This window comes from Miniopterus schreibersii (assembly GCF_964146895.1).
Source record: "Miniopterus schreibersii genome assembly, chromosome: 7".
NCBI classification, from domain to species: Eukaryota; Metazoa; Chordata; class Mammalia; order Chiroptera; family Miniopteridae; genus Miniopterus; species Miniopterus schreibersii.
The window spans coordinates 14949006-14969891 of record NC_138108.1 but is presented as its reverse complement, the minus strand read 5'-3'; the positions used below and the strand labels follow the sequence as shown (position 1 = coordinate 14969891).

The 20886-nt window shown below is 37.9% G+C and overlaps 1 protein-coding gene across 2 annotated transcripts in view; it reads left to right on the top strand.

Moving 5' to 3' along the window:
* Positions 1-20886, top strand: part of SPAG16 (sperm associated antigen 16) — a 557305-nt gene that overhangs the window by 323743 nt on the left and 212676 nt on the right. For both annotated transcript variants that reach the window (XM_081143494.1, XM_081143495.1), the window contains exon 13: positions 5454-5580. In XM_081143494.1, coding sequence (XP_080999620.1) covers positions 5454-5580 — 127 coding nt within the window. The remainder of the gene's footprint in view (positions 1-5453; positions 5581-20886) is intronic.

The window sequence follows — 20886 nt, the reverse complement described above, 5'->3', positions numbered from 1 at the left end:
CTTTTATTCCCAACAACCTGGCTGCATCCCAGGTATTTGAGTTTACCAGGAATCTGCCCTTTCACATTTGTGGAGTTTTATTACCATTTCGAAGTAATGCTCAAACTGTATGTTTATTGTCTAGGGTTTTGGACAGGAACTTTCCTTGTCCAGGAGCTGTGATCTATTCGAGATCCTTCCTGGGAGAGACACTCAGAACACATCAGAGGTTATTGTTTCACCGTGGATTATGGTGACCTTCAAGGTAGAGCTTGTGGCACACTCCACGGTGAATTATATTTAAATATCACTTCCTCCACTAAATGGTCAACTGAATTCCATGGTCACAAACAAAAGAACTGTTGCGTGGTGAAGGATTTTATGTTAATCATGGTAATATAAAACAAACCAAGGGCTCTCGTTATTAACATGTTGTTAACTACTTGAAGTCAAAATGTGGGTCCCCTGAGGACTTTGCCTTGCTGAGATGAAAATTCTGGTTGGATTTAAAACTCGTGTATATATAAACTTTAAAAACAAACCCGGGGATGGGAGGGATCCCTCACTGAACTCGAATGTTATGAATTGCAGTAAGAGGATTTAAATAGTGTTCACTTATGTTTATTTTAACTTAGGTAGACTTAGGTATTTCATAAAGAATTTTTATTTCAGTTAAACCCCATGATAAATTTTATCATCGTATGTTGGTTCAATTATATAAATACTATTTAAAATCTAGGTCTTCCTAAGGGTTAATAAGATAGTGAATTCCAATTTGCTTTTTCAAAACCAGGATAGGCATTTTGGGCCCTTTTCTTCATATTTGCTTAAAAACATGTTGCTGCTGCCTTTTTCTAAATGCTCCATAACTCCATCAACCACATTTGGTTAATCTCTAAGTCCATACAAGGCTGAAGTTTAAAGGTACAATTTCATATTCAATATTATAGCGTTGAAACAAGCACACCAATAAAATAAAATAAAACCTCTAAAGTTGAGTGTCTCACAGAGGAGAACTGTGTTAAAATGGTGTCCTCTTACGAGTTAATGTATGCATGGGAAACACATTTTAAATGAAAATGTAACTGCTCTCGAAGAACAGATAGCTTTGTTTTACGGCTGAGTGGAAAGTTCAGAAAAATATCCATCACTCAGTTACTAGAATAATAAATTAAATCAAGGAGGCAGGGAAAGAAAATAGGGGAGACAAAAGGAAATAAAGGAAAAGCAGAAGGTGAGTTAGGAATGAGCTATTGCTCGTGAACTAACTGCTGCCTCCAAAAATGATAGGAAAGCAGCAGACAGGGCAACAGAGAGAAAATTGCATCAAGCTTCAGTGTTTATGTTTTTGATGGAAATGTACAAATCACGTCCATTCCTTACGGTGCTGTCATGCTCCATCACTTTAGTCCATTTGCACCTTGCAAAGGAATCCTGAGTGGGACTTCCTCCCCTGGCAGCTAATTAATCTCTCACAAGCCCGCTCTTGTAACTTGTCTGCCTGGAATGCCCCTCACCTGAAGCCGGCGACTCCTGAGCCGATTTCTTCCCCCCTGAGCAGTCCTTTCTTCCCTTAAGCTATACGGAGACCCATCTTTCCCTTTTCATTTGGGAAGCTACGTGAGCTTTAGTGTATAATTGAGAAATTGCTCCCTCTACTCCACCACCATAACTGGACACTCCCAAATAATTGGATTGGCTTTTAATGACAACAGACACAGCCGGAATATAAATTGTGAATATGCACCATTTTTTATCCCAATAGTGTATATAATATGTAAGGACGCACATTACTTAGATGATGCATTTTCTGTATATTTGTATTTCTTAGCTCTTTATTGTGATGAGACAAATATACTCATAATACTGTTGCATTTGCCTTAAAAATATTACCAAATTTTGCAAATAGGAGAATACTTAATTTAATGGCTAATTCTTTATGTAAAAAAATTAAGGTAAGAGTATAATTCTTTCTATGTTGAAATGCTTCAATTAAAAATAATACAAATCCTATTTAGTTTTATTCTATTTAATAAACATAGCCTTTTAATAAGTTACCACTAATCAACTACTTCCAAAGTATATTGCTTCATTTTGTCACAGGTGGAGCTTTTATTTCAGTAATGGCTCATAGGAGGTGAGAAATATGAGCCATACTTTAATATTTTCCTGATGCTGTTCACATGGCTTTCTTTTTTATTGCAATGATCTGTGTTGCTTTTACATTCTCTTGCATTTTTTTGTTCAATTTTTGTGAAATTTTGTCTGTCTTTACGTTTTCTTTTCATTTCCTTTTAATTAAACATAAAACACCTCCATCAGCTATGTATTTCATACCTTTAGAAAGCAGAAGATATATATCTTAATGGAATAGCTTTTCCAAATATTAAAGATTCTCCATCTACCTGTGAAGATGTATGTAACTTGGCCCATGCATGTACGGAAAACATACCTCACAAGAACAGGATCACTATAAATACTCAGTTATTCACAAAAATATATGTGGGTCACATTTCCAACCTCTTCACATGTATAGTGGCACCGACTAAAGGGGTCCATTTACCTGAGTGCATCAAAGCCCAATAAGACGGCAATAGGAGATTTCAGCAAAGGAAGTAGAAGTTTATTAGCTGAGGCAATGGCACCACACCCAGAGTCAAAGGTGAGCTATTGCTTAAAGATCTGGCTCCCCAGTGGCTTCTAGGGGATGGGTTATATAGGGGGAAAAATCATTAATCATGGTGCCTAAGGGAGTTAGGGGTCATGGTCAAGGTCATGGTCTCTACTGTTTGGTCAACATTAGGGTAGGGGTTGGTCAGTGCATCTGGTCCTGATGTTGGCCATGGTGTTGCTTCACCAAGTTTTGCAAGGATGTGGTCAGTGGGGTCATTCTGGAGCTGAAACACAACTGAGGCCTAGATGTTATCTCTAGTTTTATTAAAACTCTGTCTCTATGGTCCACGGACCCAAGGCTTTGTTCCTAAGATTATTTGATGCTGACCAGGACCTCATTACCCTGAGAGCTCAATGATTAAGGGAGTGGTTGTGTAAGGGAGGAGACAGGTGAGTCAGGGTGCTAGATGAGGCCAGTTTGGATCAAAAGGAAAGAAAGGAGCAAAGGTTAGATTAAGGAAATGAAGTTTCTGAGCAGTTACAGTAGTAATTGTTTAAAAATTATATGCTGAATGTGGTTAATGGCAAATTGTAGGGAGTCTGTATTAGGTGGTCTTTCTATAAAAGGTAGTGAATTCTGTTTTAGCAATCAGGTAAATTTTAGGATAATTATTTTTGTCCATTAGGCTTGGTTTCATTCTTTGGTAAGACAAGACTACTTTGGTTTTGAACTTAATTCATGAATTTGACGCTTACTTCTAGGATGGAACTTTCTGCAGTCCCAACTGACAGTCTGAGGTGCTCAGTAAGCTCTCTCCACTCTGGTTGGCCTTCAAGTCCAGTGTCTTCCATCAGTGACTGGCCTCTGGCATCGCTGTTCAGTTCTCCCCCACAGAGCAGGAAACATCATGTAGGCCTTTAGGAATCATACTCTGTAGAAATGCCCTCTAGACCTTGGCCAACAATTCACAGTAAATGCCCACACAAACTACTGCCATTTCCGGCGCAGCTCCCTTGTCTCAGGCACCCTGCACTGCAGGTTCAGGCATGTCAGCAACCCAGACTGTTCTCACTGCCCTTTGGCTCAGCACGACTTTAGTTCTACTCGGGTTCTGCTGCTGTAGCTCATGATAGCAGGGAAGGGCTTCCAAGCAGACACTGAGACTATGGGGCTCTTTTGAGTTTCTTCCTTCAACAGGGATTACCAAGCTGCACTGTGTTTAGTTCGATGCCAGCAGTAGTTGCCTTACACAGTTTGTATAATTTTATGGTTGGCTATGGTGAGAGGAGAAGTATAGTACTGATTACCCTATTATGATTAGAAATATAAATCCTAACAAGACATTTTTATTGTTAGACAAAGGAGATACAGTTTCCATAGGTGAGGCAAGTGGAGGGTGGTAAGAGACAGGGATCAGGAGCATTTACAATTAATATAGAGCCTGTGATTCAGGGGTTTTACAGCAGCTGTGTTTATACTTTAAGATACAAAAAGTGGAAGAGAGATGAACTTCAGGGAACAAGTCAGTAACATACTTGGTGATATGTCTTTGTGGGAGACAATAAATATGGTTAGAATCTAGTTATAACTTAAGTTCAACTTCCCTTCTTTTGTTTTTAATCTTTAGCAGATAGCTGTCCTTATACAAAGATAGCAGGGAAGGGCTATCTTTGTGTAAAGATAAGTCATGATAAAAAGGAACCTGAACTTAGGAAGAATTTCAAAAATTGAAGAATAATAATATAAAACAAATTCCCCTGAAGGACATACAGTGCATAAGAAATTATCTAATTAAAGTTATCAATAACTTAGACAAAAAGTATTTTACTGATCAGAGCTTAACTAACTGGTTACCACATTTTAAATGTACTTATACCGACTCATCTGTTCACAGTATTATTAGTTACCTTACTTCCACTCTTTGTCAATTTTTAAAATAGGTTTATAGATAAAGTTAATTAAAAGCAATCAAACGTTACCAACGAAGAGTGATACTGCTCTATCTACACCTTTTCATTAAGAAACAGCCCTTACATAAAATGGGAAAAAGGCAAAACTGCAGTTATCTTTTCTTTTCAGTTATTTCTGATAGTTTAGATCAGTGGTTCTTAAACTGTAGCCTGAGTCAGAATTATCTGGCGAGCTTGTTAAAACACAGGTCGCTGGGCCTCAACCCCAGACAACGAGTCTCGAGAATTTGCATTTTGATACGTTCCCAGGTGATGCTGCTGCTGCTGCTGGTCTCGGAAAAACCCTTTGCAAACCATTGGTTGAGATTCTCATCCCCACAGGCAAATTATAATCACCAACAGGAGACGTTAATTCACACTAATACTCAGGCTCCATCTCAGGCCATTGAAGCAGAATGTCTGGGGCTTGAGGCTTTTATGGGCTAAAAGTATCTCAGGTGATTCTAACATGCGGCCCAAGCTGAGACGGAAAAAACACACAGGATGACTTAGAGAAGTTTATCTGGTCTTAACGCATCGGTGGGAAGTTTTCTTTTCTCAGCATATTCCTTTGTCAGATGGGAACGATTTCTAGGTCGTCTTTCATGACACGCCGTCCTTTCATAAGGAATGAGGGAGGCAGTGTAAAGGTGGCTTTACCACGTGACTTTACAAACGAAAGGTAATTTAAATGTAGTCAATTTCATGCTACTAATTTATAAAGTGCTTAGAATATAAGGTAGTTTTAGAATTTTTAAAAAAGTATTGTTCTTGTACCTTTCGCCATTTATAAAACTACTTTATACCTCAGATATTTACTTTTATTAGCGTTGTTCTATACAATTAGGCAGCAAAAGAAACACTTAGGTGCCGACTCCTACAGCTTTAACTCTTAGTTCCTCCCTCTGCAGTGAAAGATGCCGATGTACTTTGTATGGACATACAGATTCCGTGAACAGCATCGAGTTCTTTCTTTGCTCCAACACCCTTCTCACAGCTTCTGCAGATAAGTCCCTGTCTATATGGGATGCAAGGACGGTAAGGAAACCCTTCAGTTTTTCCAAGTTTTAATAATCCCTTTAATAATCTTAATCGCCCTTCAGGTCATGGGTACGACTGATAAAGTAATTGTGCAAGGGCAGGTAGGGCAAAAGAATGGTATGAAGTTTTAATGTACAAGGTCCTGTCAAGGGGCTCTTATCTACCCTGCCTCCTAAATGTAAGGACTGTAAAAATAATGTCATTACTTCATTAAACATTACTTCAGTTATTTATAAATAGAAACTCTGCTGGTGCAGCGGCTATGACTGGGGAACGCATAGTGCCTCTCCTTAACTAGACAAGAAAGGGGGAAAGAAGAGATGGCGAGTGAGTGCTGGAGTGGAAGAACATGCCAGGTGCAGCAGGAAAGCAAGAAGAGCCCTCGTCTGCTTGGAAGGGGTGCCTGGCTTCCAGAGGAGGCGCTGCTTCCTCCGGCTGAGAGTTGGCCTGTGAGTAGAACACAGCAGCTAGTTTCCAGAAGGGTGGCTGCCAGGAAGCCAAGAAGATAAGGCTACAGTGGCATATGTGGGGGTAATAAAATGTTTGTAGAGAGCTTAAGGAGAAAGAAATGAGAGGCAAGGGCGTGCAGACAGCCACGCAGCACCGTGAGCCCCTACAGTTTCACACTGCCTTGGAGGCCAGCGTCATCGGGCTGGCCTTTCGGAAAGACTGATAGTGGGATGAGGGCATCGGCTCTGAGGAGGCTGGTACAGTAGGCTGGGGCGGATGGGAATTGAACCGGGAGACTGTGAAAATAAAAAGGATTTGACTGCATTGAAGATAACAGGTTTAACTCTCAGAATTTAAAGTGGCTGTGGATGGAGGTTACAGGAAGAGGAGGGATTTAGGGCAGGAGGAACAACTCCCCCAGCTTTTCTAGGCCTGGCGGTTTTCCTGGGCGGTGGGATTTTCAGAGCTAAAACGCGACGGTTTGGATTACTGTGGCTTTGAGAGAGATTTAGATGTGAAGAAATGGAGGTGAAATGTGGGGACTGCGTTTCCAAACAGTCTGTGTGTGAAGATGAAGAGAAGAGGCCGTAGCTCTCGGGTCAGATAAAGGCCCCTCCTGTGCTCATACAGAAGGCAGCGTGTTGGTTTGACTGGGGTAAGAGTAGCGGGAGAGGAAGGGGTTGAAAGTGCACAAAAGGGAGGAGATAATAGAAAACCTCACCGAACACAGATTTTAGTAATTTAAGGAATGCCAAGATATGCAAAACAGGATCTCCATATTCACCTTAGCAACATTTCATGAAGATAACGAAGAAAGCTAAGAATCCAGGAGACTGTACAAAAGGAAAGAAATATCCATAGTATCTGGCCCCTGGGTCAGTAAAGATTTGCAACTTTGACTTCTCCCATTCGTCTTCCCTTGTACAACATACGATTGACGTCAACAAGGGAACATGGTGATGACATACAGAGGGTGGGAGCAGGGACCCACGTTCAGTGGGAGGGGCTCTGTTTAGTCCACTAAGGCAGATTTATTTAGGACGAGCAGAGAACGGGCCCTTAGGCAGAGATGCAAGTGCCTTGGACAGCACCCTCGCATGTCGCAGAGCCTTAGACTTCCGAGGAGGCGGGAGTCAAGGAGTAAAATCACGGGGATTTGTTGGGGGTACAGAGTCCCACAGCCTGATGCCTGTTTCAGAACAGCTTGGACCTTATGCAGTGGAGTTCACTTCTGCTAATGGAGCATCAATGGAAAGGCAAGGCTTTCGATGCATTTAGTCCAAACACTTAGATGTGAAGTGCGCATGAAAGCAATCAGTAAAGGAAAACCGGTAGAGAAAATATTCATTTAGCACTGGCCTAGATTTTATTTTCATTTTCTCCTGATTTCCGGTTTTTCTTTCCTGTCTCTCAAAGTGCTTTAACTGAATGTTCTCAGGAAGCATGTCTCATGTATTTTCTCTCATGTGAAAAACTAATGCTCGGAAGTGCAACTGTCCTTATTACGAGAATTTGCTTCTCATAAGTCTGCCTTAAGTGCACGGCTTTGTTTATTGGCGGTGACCTTCTACCTGATTCTGCGAGCTCTCTTGTGCTGCTTTTATCCCCTGCAGTAGCTCTCAGAGCAGGAGAAAAGAGGGATTCGCCCCGCACGGGCCCTTAGCATACAGAAGCATATGCATATTGATGTATGTGCACAGAAAGATTGTGAATCCCAGGGACATTACTTTAATCAATATAAATATATATTTTAATTGGGTTAATTGCAAATTAAAATTTATATGGTTAATATTATTTTTGCAATTGTATTTTTAGTGTGCATAATATAGATTTAGCATGTATAATAGAGGGTTTTAGGTTATTAATAATTAGACACTGCAAAGTGTTAATTAAAATATTGATACAAAAATTTACAAATAATATATGAAAACAACTCTAGAATTAAACAGACTCATTTGACTAAAGTTGCATTAGGTACTTTTAGAAGTACCTTATTTGTTTAAAATACAAAACAGAAAACCTTTGATGTAACCAGATTTTTAAAAATTCATTTTATATACATAGTTTTAAAAAGATATATGTTATATGTCGTTTATATAATATGGAATTATTAGTTGTTTAATATCCCAATGGTTCATGAAAGAGTGAGTGTAAATTAATTTTCATAGTTGAATATTACGAGATTGAAAAGGGCAACCAGGATGGCTATCGCTCCTTCTATGTAATAATAAAAACTGTACAATATATTGATGTGGATGATGTTATCTGACTTGTAAGATTAACTGAACCCATAGTATGCTAATATTTTTTATAACTTTAAAATTATGTTAATTCTTCGATAAGTGATAAACTTTCAGGTTATGGTAAAAATCTGAACCTAAAAGGAGTTGAATGACTTTCTTCTCTTCTTAGTAAAGCAAGAAACAGTACATTTTGTTACCTTAATGTGATCAATTAGTATTGAGATATCCTCTAAAATATTTCTGATAAAACATGAAAATGACCAGTGGCTTATATTCCTATAAATTAGTTTTAAACCTCTGTCTCCCATTCCCAAACATATACTAGTCTTAAATCATTACCTAATCTAACAGCTTATTGTCAAAGATGATGAATGCGCCGACCTCTAAGTCAGTCTCTGACTCAGCCGGACAGATCAGCTCTGAATATTGTGGGAGATGAGGAGAGGGGTATAAATCTCTATAATTACCAAAGAGAGGCTATTAAGTAGCTTGCAGTTTGGAAACTCGTGAAATTACTCAGCTTTACAGGACTACATGCAGAGTATTTTCCCTCAAAGTTATGCAACAGTAAGATTATTTTATTAAAATTGAAATGTAAGATTTAATATTGCCAGAATATGGTGTATAATATAGCACATCTAATGAAAAGTTATAATGCCCTCTCAAAAAGCAAAATGAAAACCCCAGTATATGTCAGTGATTTGGAAGCCAATTTTAGAATAAATGCAATGAGATTATTAGTCATTCACAAGTCCAATGAAAATATTAAGGCTTTTGATATATATATTTTTAAAAGGTGTGCTTCACAGTACAGTAGAACACAGAATAGAATGACCAATACACCTTTGAGCTATTCAGAGCTGGGTTGGCAACTGTCAGAGTTGCTGACACGTGGTCTCTTGCGATGCGTCAGACGCAGTTCATGGCCTGGACTGGCCCTGGCGGTCATGCCTTGCTCCCTAGACTAAGTGCAGGCTCTTGTCCAACTTATGATGTTGTCCTGACTTAACTTTAGCCAATAGATCCAGTAACTGATCACTGTGAGCTTCCATAAAGCGGAACTAAGAACTCACCAAAGATGTTAAACTCTTGAGTCCTGCCTGGCGCCGAACCCACTGCCCACTTCATAGCTGTGCCAGCACCCTGCGCAGGCCTGCTGGTTTCCCGGGATGGGAGGCTGGGGAACTCTCGGAGGAGCCCGGCGTTATTCGTGAGCCAGAGTGTGGAAGCAGAGGCAGAGCTTGTGCCTTTCTCTGTAGGTTTATTCCTCAGGCACGTTCAGTTTGGTACCATTGAAGATCTCTGTGGCAGGCCACATAATGGCTTCTGTATTGTTGGCTGTGACAGAGTCCCTGCCCCCGATGAACATGTAGTCTATTAGTGAGCAGACATAAAGATCAATTATTTTAAGATAATGTAGTAATTGCTATATACTTAGTGTAACTATAGCTTTGGCTTTCTGAGCCAAAGCTCACTATTCCAAGAAGTGATTTTATGACTAACACTTATTTAACACCTACTATGTGGCATCCCTCTACCTATAACATCTATTTAACCCTTACCGGAATTACCGTTATTGTCTATACTAGAAATTGGAAAAACAAAGGCTTAGAAGAGTAAAATGAGTTGTCTAGGACTGGCCAACTGGCAGGTAGCAAAGTCAGGAAGCAGGCTGACTCTCCAACCTCAATCCTGTATTGTTATTTTATGGCCTCCAGTTCTTTGTTGGCTCTCACTGAAGAATTAAAAGTGTTGAAATGACATTTCAGTGGAAAAAAGATGATTCAATGTGATTATATTTTCAAAAATAGTGTTTTAACATTATAAATAAATGCTTTACGAATCAGATCTCTGCCTGTATTTAGCAACTATCAGAGCTACAAATGGTCCTTTGCAAAGATACAAAACTCTAAAGGGAAAAAAGAACATCATGGTCTATAGCTATCAATCAGATACCGGATTGTTGAATTTATTCACCAATTATGCAAAGGCATTTTTGTTAAAATGTTGCTAGGCATTTCTCTTATTCAGAAGTCAATCAGTTGGTCTTATAAACCAATCAGAAGTTGTTTTCAAATATTTTAAAACAAAGTAGAAAATCCTGTTCCTACATTTTTAAAAGAATTTGATTCAGAAGCTTTTAAAGGTGATTGCCCTTGCATAGATTTGGCAGAGGAAACACTTCCCAACAAATGTTCTGTAGAGCAAGTTTTTTTTGAAAATGGTTCCTTTTTTTTGTTTGGTTAAAATGTTAACTTTACTTTGATGGGATGATTAATTGTATTATTATTTTCAAAAATATCTGCTTATAGCACATGGCTGACAAATGTTTGTCATCACAAAAATGTCAACAAACTGGAATAACATGTTTTGTGGGGGAAAAACATAACTCATCTTTAAGGTCAACATTTAAAAACAAAATATTTTGCTGAAATGCAATGTGAAATTCTGTGAAACATTTTCTTGGTCATCCCCTGATTCATTACAAAAGATTCTGAATGTTATAACCATCAAAGGACTAGTTTGCATAAAATTAACCAGCTTAAAAATATTTAAAGTGCTCCAAATTGCAACAGTACATTGCAATATTTGAAGAAAGCCTCACTACACTGTTTTCCACATATTGAGATGCAGCTTGCTTTGGAGATATTGTTTCAATGACCTCCATATTCCAAAAATCCTCCTAGGAAGCTCCCTGCTCCCTCACTAAATAGGTGTCAGCTGCCATCAGTTATTAAACACCTTCTGCCCCAACTATGTGAAATTAACCAATATAAGCAAAGAACTTTTTTTTTGAAAAGGCTTTTCCTTTGCTATTTATCCACCTAACATACCTTTTCCCCCTTCAGCTGCTGAGTTTACTTCTATTCTTAGTCTTACTTCACCTTTTCCAAAAAGCTCTCCATATTTGCCACTTGGAATCAGATGGCCCAAGAGGCAGCAGAGAAAACTCTGTACAGCGTGGAGTTCGCTATTTTTCCAAATAAAATACTTAAAATATTGAACTTGACAAGTGAGGCTCTATTTTATTTTATATTTTATTTTATTATATATATATATTTTATTTTATTTTATTATTTTATTTTATTTTACAAAAAGACAAGCCTTACCAATTTTCTGTCTCTTTATGTAATAACTAATAGCTTCAATAATGTAGTACAAGTAAATATGTTTGAAAAATAAACAAACATAATTGTTTCTATAGAATCCTGGGCTTATATCCTGTTATCTTGTATTTATGTCAGAGATTACAGCACAGTAATAGTACACAGCCATTCTGTCTGAATTCAAACCCAAATTCTGACGCTTATGAGCAGTGTGGCCTTGGCACTCATTGTCTAAAATCTTTGTGTTTCAACTTCCTCACTTGTAAAGTGAGGATAGTAGTACTTATTACATAAGGATGCGATGGGATTAAATGACTAATCATATAAAGTATTCTCTAGTTCATTCAGCTCTGCTCTAATTGTTATTATTTCCTTTCTTCTGCTGACTTCAGGCTGCTTTTGTTTTCTTTTTCTAGCTCTTTAAGACGTAATGCTGTGTTGTTCACTTGAGACTTTTCTTACCTCTTGAGACAGGCCTGTAATGATATAAACGTCCCTCTTATTACTGCTTCCCGTGTGCTTCTAACTGAAACATGCAGATAGGTTAATTTTATGAGATTATTTCAGTTTATAAGAGTTAGAAATAATTACTTCATACTTCATGAAGTTTATTTCAATTTAATCCAATAAAGATGTAAAGTTGTGGTTGGAAGAGGGCATGAAAATAAGTAAAATTCCTAACCCCTGTCTTTTATACTGAATTGTATGGATTGAGTAGATTTTAGGATTGGAGGGAACAATCCAAAAGGAAATACTGTGATTAAAAATTTATCATTTAAATAAAAATAACATGGGCTAAATCTTCTAAAAAACTTTCCGCCTGTGCTTACCCAATGAAATGGGTTCTTTGTATCAGTTTGAGAACATTTATATTATTAGAAAATAAATGATCATCTAGAAAGCATTAAATGTAGATACTGTAGATACTGTAGTTCCTCTAATGTTCTTGAACACTAGCTGTAATAAAAATAGCTCGGATTTATTCTGTCAGGCACTTTAGACACATGATTATATTTAATTATCACAAGTAACATTTCAAGTTAGAGAATATGTTCACCATATTATAGAAAACATTGTATATTTTCACCGTCACATCTCTGAAGTTCAGAGATGTTTGAATAACTTTTTTATTTTAAAGATCTAAAGCTGTAAGTGGCAGTCTTGAGATTGCAACCCTGTTCCTTCCCGCCTCAAAGTCCGCTTCCCTTTACTGCTACGTGCCATCTCTATTTTAACATTTCATTAACTAACTGATCCTCAAAAGACATTTGTAAGCATCTGTCTACGATACTGGATTTGATACTGTCTCAAATAAAATAAAGCCCACTAAGTCTAGTTCGGCTTCACCACCTCGCCTTTATCATAATGTATGTTCTCAGGGAAGGGTCAAGACTGATGTAGGGTAAACATAACTAGTTAGTTTTATAACCGTGGAGATCACTTTTTTTGATGCGATAGGGCCTAGGTCTGGCCTCTTGGCAAAAATAAATTTTTGAGCCTATTTGAATGAAAATGATAGAGGATAATCATGTAAGAATATTGACTTAAAGGAAACCCGTGTGTTGCCTCCAGCCCTTTCTGCCTTGAGTACGGGGTAGAGAGCATAGATTTTGAAATCAGAAAGAATGGAGTTTGAATACAGGTTTTGTGACTTCCTGATTGTATGTAATAAGGCATGATATTTAATACCTGTGAAGTTCAGCATTCTCTTTTTAAATAGAAATAATAATTAAATCACAGTGTTAACACTGGGAGTATGTATTTGGAAGTCAAATTCCGTTTATTGGTAGCTGAGAATGCTAGTGGCAAGTCTGTTGATTTGTAGTTCTTTGCTTCGGTTGATGGGTTAAATGGTATATAATGAAATTGAACAATTCCGTTGCAGATTGCTTCACCCAGTGTTTTGACTGTTGCTGTCACTTTCGAGAACCCAGTGACTTTAATTCATTGCATCAACTTGCAATTCCACTGTCCCTATAAGTGTTTATTTGATCTATTTTGCTTATAGTCCTCTAATTTCAGTTCAACATATAGAAATTACTGTGAAATAATCTTGTCACTTGTTATTTATTCTTTTATACATTCAACCCATTAATGCTTCAGTAGTGATTACTTGGCTATACTTCAAGATAGTCTTCACTTTGAATCCATTTTAGCACTACGTGTTAATTATAATTTTTAGGTAGCATTAATGAAACTAGAAATTAACTGCAGCATTTTTTGGCAAGAGTCTCTGGTATCCTACGGTGGTTTTCATCAGCATAAGATGAGAGGCCACCTCTTGTTTTGTAGATCCCAACAGCAGAAAATTATTAACAATTAATTAAAGTGCATTTCTAATGGGTAATCATGAATGCTCCATGTACTTGTTTCTTTTGTTTGTTTGTTTTAACTAGCAAGTGTACACTCCTTTCCCCATGATATAACAGATCCCTGGATTTTAGGTAAACTGAAGTAAAATCAGACACATCAGTCTGTGGCACTTTTGCATTCTACATTTTTAAAGGCAAAAATTTCAAATTTAGTCATATAACAAAATGAAATTATAAACTGTAGTAAAAGATATAAAGAAATGGTCATCTGTTGTTTATCTGACTACCAAGCACCTAAGAAATATCCTCATTGGTGGAAAACCCTACAATGTACACATGAAACTTGGTGGGCAGTGAGACTAAAAAGGTCTGAGGCTTTTTGTTTGCTTGTTTTTGTTAAGTTTGTTTGTCTGTTTTTGTGGTTTCCAGGAAGATAGCACATAGACATGTTCATGTAGAACTATGAATTTGGGTGGAGTAATACAAAGACAGAGGATCAGGTAGGAAATTATTTGCAGTATTTGTGGAGCCAAAATTTACCAAAAGCATGGTACTGACCAGACTCTTCCTAGCAGGAGTTTGACATTGTCTAGTTAGTTTCCTTTGGTTCTTGGGTTTTTCCCCAAACCTTCTAAAATGTGTCTCTGTTTTTTGGGGGGAGGTGGGGAGTAGTAGTTAGCAAATATATTACTATGTAGATATTCCGGTTTTCATTATCAGTGGACACATTATATTTAATTATATAGGTGAATCATTGTTTGCTTGCACAGTCTCTTACAAATGGATATTTGGATGTTTCTCATATATTTGGTGCTCTAAACAGATTGCAAAAACGTCCTTGCAGGTGCTTTTTCACACCTGTCAACTAATTTCTTTGAGATACATTTATAGGTGGTGTAATCTACATTTTAAAAAAGCACTTAAATCATATTGACAAGGACTTTATCAAATGTTGACCATAGCTACTTAGGTACTACCTTGAGCAATCCAGAAGTGTGCCTACTCTTCATCTTAATGTTTTAATATGTAATCATTAAGGCTTTTGAGATGTTTTATATATTCATTAAGCATATGTTTGATATGCAAGCTACAATTAACTATTCTTATGTAATTTGAAATTGACATTTAAGTTATTTGACACAGAGTTTTGGACATTTGTTTTAAACTTAGTTTGTCTAATGGTTTTTGATTTTAAATTCAAACAGGTTGAATATTATTTTATTTTTTTCTGTCTTGAGAAATCTGTACTTCTTGAAACTTATTGTGATTCTCTTAATGGCACAATTCATGACTGTCTTTTTTTAGTTCACTAATTATAATGTATATGTATTTGTTGTGCTATCACCCTCCAGTTTTCCTGCTTTCTTCCCAGTTGTTTGCTGTGATTTGCAGCATCTGTTGGTGGTTGGATGATGGTGTGAGATCAGGGGAGGCAAGCCCACTATTGTACCTAAACTGCTCTACTTCAGTTCTCAGGTTACATCAAACCAGTCATGTCTCTGCCATATTTTCTATAGTTATTCTCTGGGCTTTGCCATTTTCATTGAAGGAAAATTGTGGTGAGTTTGTGAGGAACACAGAATAACATGAAAAGAATGAATAGAATAGAATAGAATAGAATAGAATAGAATAGAATAGAATAGAATAGAATAGAATAGAATAGAATAGAATAGAATAGTCTAGAGCACCAGAGAGCAGAGGCAGTGTATTTTCTATTTTGCCTCAGCTCATGGAACTTGAACCACAGTGTTGTCAATGTCTCAGTTCATAGAGGCCACAGGACTCAGGGTCAGTGGGCAGATGGTGGGACGTGTAGGAAATATCTTCTTTGCCTCTTCACAATCAATCAGTTCCATGAAGTAAAGCGATAGCCTGGCATGTGCTATAAAGCCTGAAAAGGATTCTCAGTTCAGGAGAATTAAGCAGTAGGTTGTCCGTTAGTATTTTTAATATGTTTGCTGCTTTAGTCTCCTCCTGCATCTTCGTGGATACTGCATGTGTCCTGATAGTCCTGTTGCAATTTTATATTAAGTGAATCAAACCAAGATTTTAAATTTAATGTGCATTTTATAAAATTTCAATATGTTAATGTTATTTAATATTCTTAAATAAGAATCCTCTATATATCTATACAGTGATATTAGAATCATTTGATCTGCGATCCTAAATAATTTAATTGTTTCTATATTATCTGTGAAATGACTTTTGTTATTTTTAAAAAATGTATATATACATGTATGTATATATATGTCTGTGTATACATATGTGTATATATGTATATGTGTATATATGTATATACGTGTATATATGTATATGTGTGTGTATATATAAATATATATAAAGAGAGAAGCTCCAAATCTTTACTACTTGACATAATTTAATCAACATGTAAATATTGAATGCCTAATATGCAGCAGGCACAATTCTAAGTTCTGTAGATACAATAATTAAAAAAAGGAAGAAAGAAAAATAACAAAAACAAGAATCCCTTTCTTTGGGGAGAGCTTTGTGGGTAGAGGCAGATAAAAAAAATAAGGAAAATTGTATTTTAAATGACAATACATGTTACAGCAAAAGAAATTAGGGAAATAAGAATAAAGGCCTTTGAGTGGTGGGGAAGGAGGGTGCTGCGGTTGCAGTTAAGACAGATGTGCACAGAGGCCTAAAGGGGAGTCGCGGGGAGCGCCCGGGAGCAGGCCTCGGCGGGCCCGGGGGCTGCAAGGGCGGGGCGGGCTCCGTGGCCCCGCAGCTGTTTCCACGACCGTGGGCTTTCCCGGGTGGTCCTGCAACATAATGGAGAGTTTGAGCGCAGGAATGGCTTCACCTTTGTCAGTCTAAAGTGTAGAGTTAGGGGGACGATGGTGGAAGAAGAAAAACCGTGTGTGGCGATCGTAATGCACCTACGAGAAAGACGACAGTAGCTCGGACCATGGAGAAAACAGAGAGGAGGTGTGGTTACAGGAGAGAAACCACACACACACACACACACACACACACACACAGGAAAGGAGTGTGGAGGAAAGAAGATGGGCAGGGGCGTGGGAAGTGTGGAACTGCCCCCCAGACAAGACTCCCTCAAATTGAAGTGTGGGCCTCTCACCCTAACCCAGCCTTCAGAAGGAACCAGATGGCTCAGTCACCCCGAAGGAAAAGTTGAAGGAACACAGACCTAATTTGAACACATCTATTTTTATTTATTATTTTGCCATTCTGTATTGACCCTCCAAATGACCATTGTTAATTGGTGTATTCTTTCATATGTATTATATAAAGAAGTGCCTGTGTTTTAGTGCCATAGTTATGCATTTGAGTCTATCTGAAATCAATACAAATAATGCACAGATTTCTATCAATGACTTAAACCTTTCAAGTAAATTCAATCCTGTAAGTGTTCACCGATTAGCTCTGTGTTCAGAGATGACACATATAAACTGGGTCTGCCACCAAAATAAAGCCAGAGGACTGTAGCTGATGCCATTGATGCTTCCTCGCCCCATACCCTGGGGTAGCCTTCTTTGCCCTTGTGGCTCCCACTTTGTTCAGCTTTACAGAAACAAAGGATCTTCAGAAGCGATAGAGCTCTTTATGGCCCCCTACCAAATGCACTCTTGGTGTAAGCACGTATTTTACAAATGGTGAATCTGGTGCCACTTTCGTGATTAATCATCTCTTGTCAATAGTCACAAACAAGGCCATGAAATGCAGGATGAGTAATAGGGAGCTGGAGACTTACGAGTGTACTGGGGGGATATAATGACCACTTGTATCTGTAGCAGAGAAGCAGCAATACAGCTGCTGGAGCCTGGGCCAGTTTAGGGGAAACAGGGAGTTTGCCAGAGGACTTTGTGTTTCTACCATCTAGAGTCAAGCTGGGGATTGTGCCACAGTCATCTGAAGGCACAATTAGATTCACAGGTCCACTGGATTTGGGGGAAATCACATGTTGTAAGCCCTTGGTAGAGATCAGGTCCTGAGAGTATAAGAAAATGAAGAATTTAGAAAAGCAAAATAAAATAAAACCCCTAATTCTATATTTACTTTTTATGTTAATGTCGTTTAGGGGGATAACAATGGTTTCTGGTTTAAGAAAGTTGAGATATAAGGACTGTGGATGGGTAAATAGTCAATGGTTCTTTTCTTTACCTCTCCTGGCATAATCCAAGTTTCCATAACAGAAATATCCGTGATGCAGGACACATTCTTTTCCGTTCTATGAAGAATCAGAAAGATACCACTTGTTTAGAGATCTGAGAACCTGTTAACAAAGAACACATTCTTGTGCCACAAAACCATTTTCAGGTAAATCAGGCAGCAGAGGGAGATGGGAAGTGGAAATTCAAGTCAGAGGCTCTGTATCATTTTCCTGCAATGATAGGAAAAGTGAAATGTTTTTAATCAAAACAGCATGAACCAAATTAAGGTGTTATTATGTAACAACTAATGAACTTGTTTAATAGGTGGAAACACAGCAAATGCACGATCATGTCTTTCCCCACGATTGATGCTAAATAGGTTAATTTCACAAAATAAGCATTTACAGAGTGCCAGCACTCTGCTGGCGCGTAGGTGTGGGCGAGAGGAAATGAGGCGAGCATAAACACTGCAGCTTTCCCTCGAGGCATTTACACGTTGGTGGCTAAATATATATACAAGGAAGTTATTTCAGCACAGTGTGAAAGGGCGTGGGCCCTCCACAGAGTGACATGTAAAGGACTGGCATCATCTGATTTATATTTTCCAAGAATTACCCTGGCTCTCTAGTTAAGAACAGACCGAGGGAGAAAGAGAGACAACAATCTGGTCAGAAGACCTTGGTGGGCTTGGAGCAAGGTGGTAGCAGTGGAGGTGACAAAAGGTTTATGTAAAAAGCTTCATTTGTTCATTCATTTGTTCATGTACTCAGTCATTCATTCGTTTAGACACAGGTGCGGTCTTACTGGGAAATTATGAGAATAATACACTATGCACGTTACCCAGGTTCTCGAAGTGCTGCGTTTTACCGTATTTGCTTTACCCTTCCCTCTTTCCGAATATACACATGCATGTATGCTTTTCCAAAACGTTTGAGAGTCAGATCTCTTAACCCATAAATTGTTTATTTTGTAATATCTGAAAACAAGGACACGCTCTTGAACAACCACAGAAAAAGCACCCAAGTCAGTAAATTGGCACTGATACAATTATCTGATCTACAGACCTTACTCAAATTTGTCCAGCTGCCCCAATAATGGGAAATCGAGGATTATGCGTTGCATTCAGTTGTTTCTTTTTTAAATTATATTTTCAATTAAGGTTTCAGTGACCATTATTTTGTATCGGTTTCCGATGGACAAGCATAGCAAATAGACAATCATATACTTTATAAAGGGACCCCCCTGCTGGTTCCCACCTGGCACCGTACACAGTTATGACAATATTGTCGGCTGCATTTCCGATGCTGTACTTTACACCCCATGACTGTTTTTTAACTACCAGTTTAGTACTTCTTAATCCATTGGTTGTTTCTTTAGCTCTCTTTAATCTGGAATAGGTCTTCAGTCTTTCTTTGTGTTTCCTTATGTTGACATTTGGCCAGCGACGTATAGAATGTCCCTCAGTTTGGGTTTGTCTAATGTTTGCTCTTGATTAGATTCAGCTCAGGCAACTTTAACAGAAGTGACAATCTTTTCTGGAAATTGTATCAGGAGACACATGTTGATCTATCTCATTACTGGTGATCACCTGGTTTTGGTAGACTGCTAAGTCTTTCTGCTGTAGAGCTGAATATTTCACCTTAATAAATATCTTGTTACTTCGAGACTATTAAATATCCTGTGTCTTCTCAGAATTTCACCTTCTCATTTTAGCATCCACTGATCATTGTCACCTTTACTGTCATTGCTGTTGTCCATGGTGAATTTCTAATTCTAATTCCATCATTTCTCCATTTATTAGTCTTTTTTTCCTACTGAAAGGAAGAGCTTTCCCTTCTCCCTCATTTTTTATTTATATCAAAATGACTTAATGTATTTCTATTTTATTCTGTTGTAATCCTTTATGCTATTATTTTAATACTCAAACTGTTCCATTCTTGGCCACAGTGTCCTTTTGAATTCTCTGAGTACTTTTCTCACTTCTAGCACAAGATGTTTCTGACCCCTCTTGTATTTTCCTTGCCCTAACACTGAAATCAGCCATTTCTCTAAGAAGCCCTGGGTCCTTGTAGTGGAGAATGCTATTGGAGGTCAAGGTCTGGATTCTACATGTTCGCATTGCCGCAGGGGAGTCTCTGCTTCTAGATCTTCTCAGTAGACACAGCTAGAAACACACATAGCCCGGCCGGGCGTGGCTCAGCGGTTGAGCGTTGACCTAGGATCCAGGTGATCAGGGTTCGATTCCCGGTCAGGGCACATGCCCTGGTTGCGGGCTGCAGCCGATCAATGACTCTCTCATCATTGATGTTTCTATCTCTCTCTCTCCCTCACCTTTCCTCTCTCTGAAGTCAATAAAGATACGTTTAAAAAAAAAGATTAAAAAAAAAAAAGAAACACACATAAAGATGAATATATTCTCACACTTCTATATCTACCTATACAGCTAACTAGCTGTGTTAAAAACTATGGATTTATGCTATATCTCTAATTCTAATCAATAACAGAATCCATTCTATTTTCTTTTTCATACTTAAAACTCTCTTCTGCCAATGACAATATCCCCCATTACCTGCAATATATTTACTTATATGTTCAATCTTATATGTACAGAACCTAGTTTTAGTATTGCTCACCCAGGTCTCTAAGAAAGGAAGTCTACTAATGAGCATCTAACATTTGTTTAGAATTCTTTTTGTCTTTAGCCTGAAGGCATATAGTCCAACTACAACTGTGCTCATCAGTTATTTGGGTACAATGTCTCCTGTCTCCCCGTTAGTTAACGTTATTTATTTGAAAAATGTTGGGTCATTGGTTTCTGTTTGTGTTCAATTTTAGGATTTGTCACCCTTCCTTTTCCGTTTTACTTAATTCCCCCCCCTTTTTTTTTTTTTGAGCCTGTAAAACATTAACATTCTAAAAGTCAGAACTATATTAAATTCTACTTACAGTGATATTATTTCCATCCTTGTGTTTTCTTTAGGTTTAGTTTCTTTTTTATATTTCTAGGTTTTTAAGCAGATAATTTAATTACTTCACGTATATTTTCTTTTATTTTGAT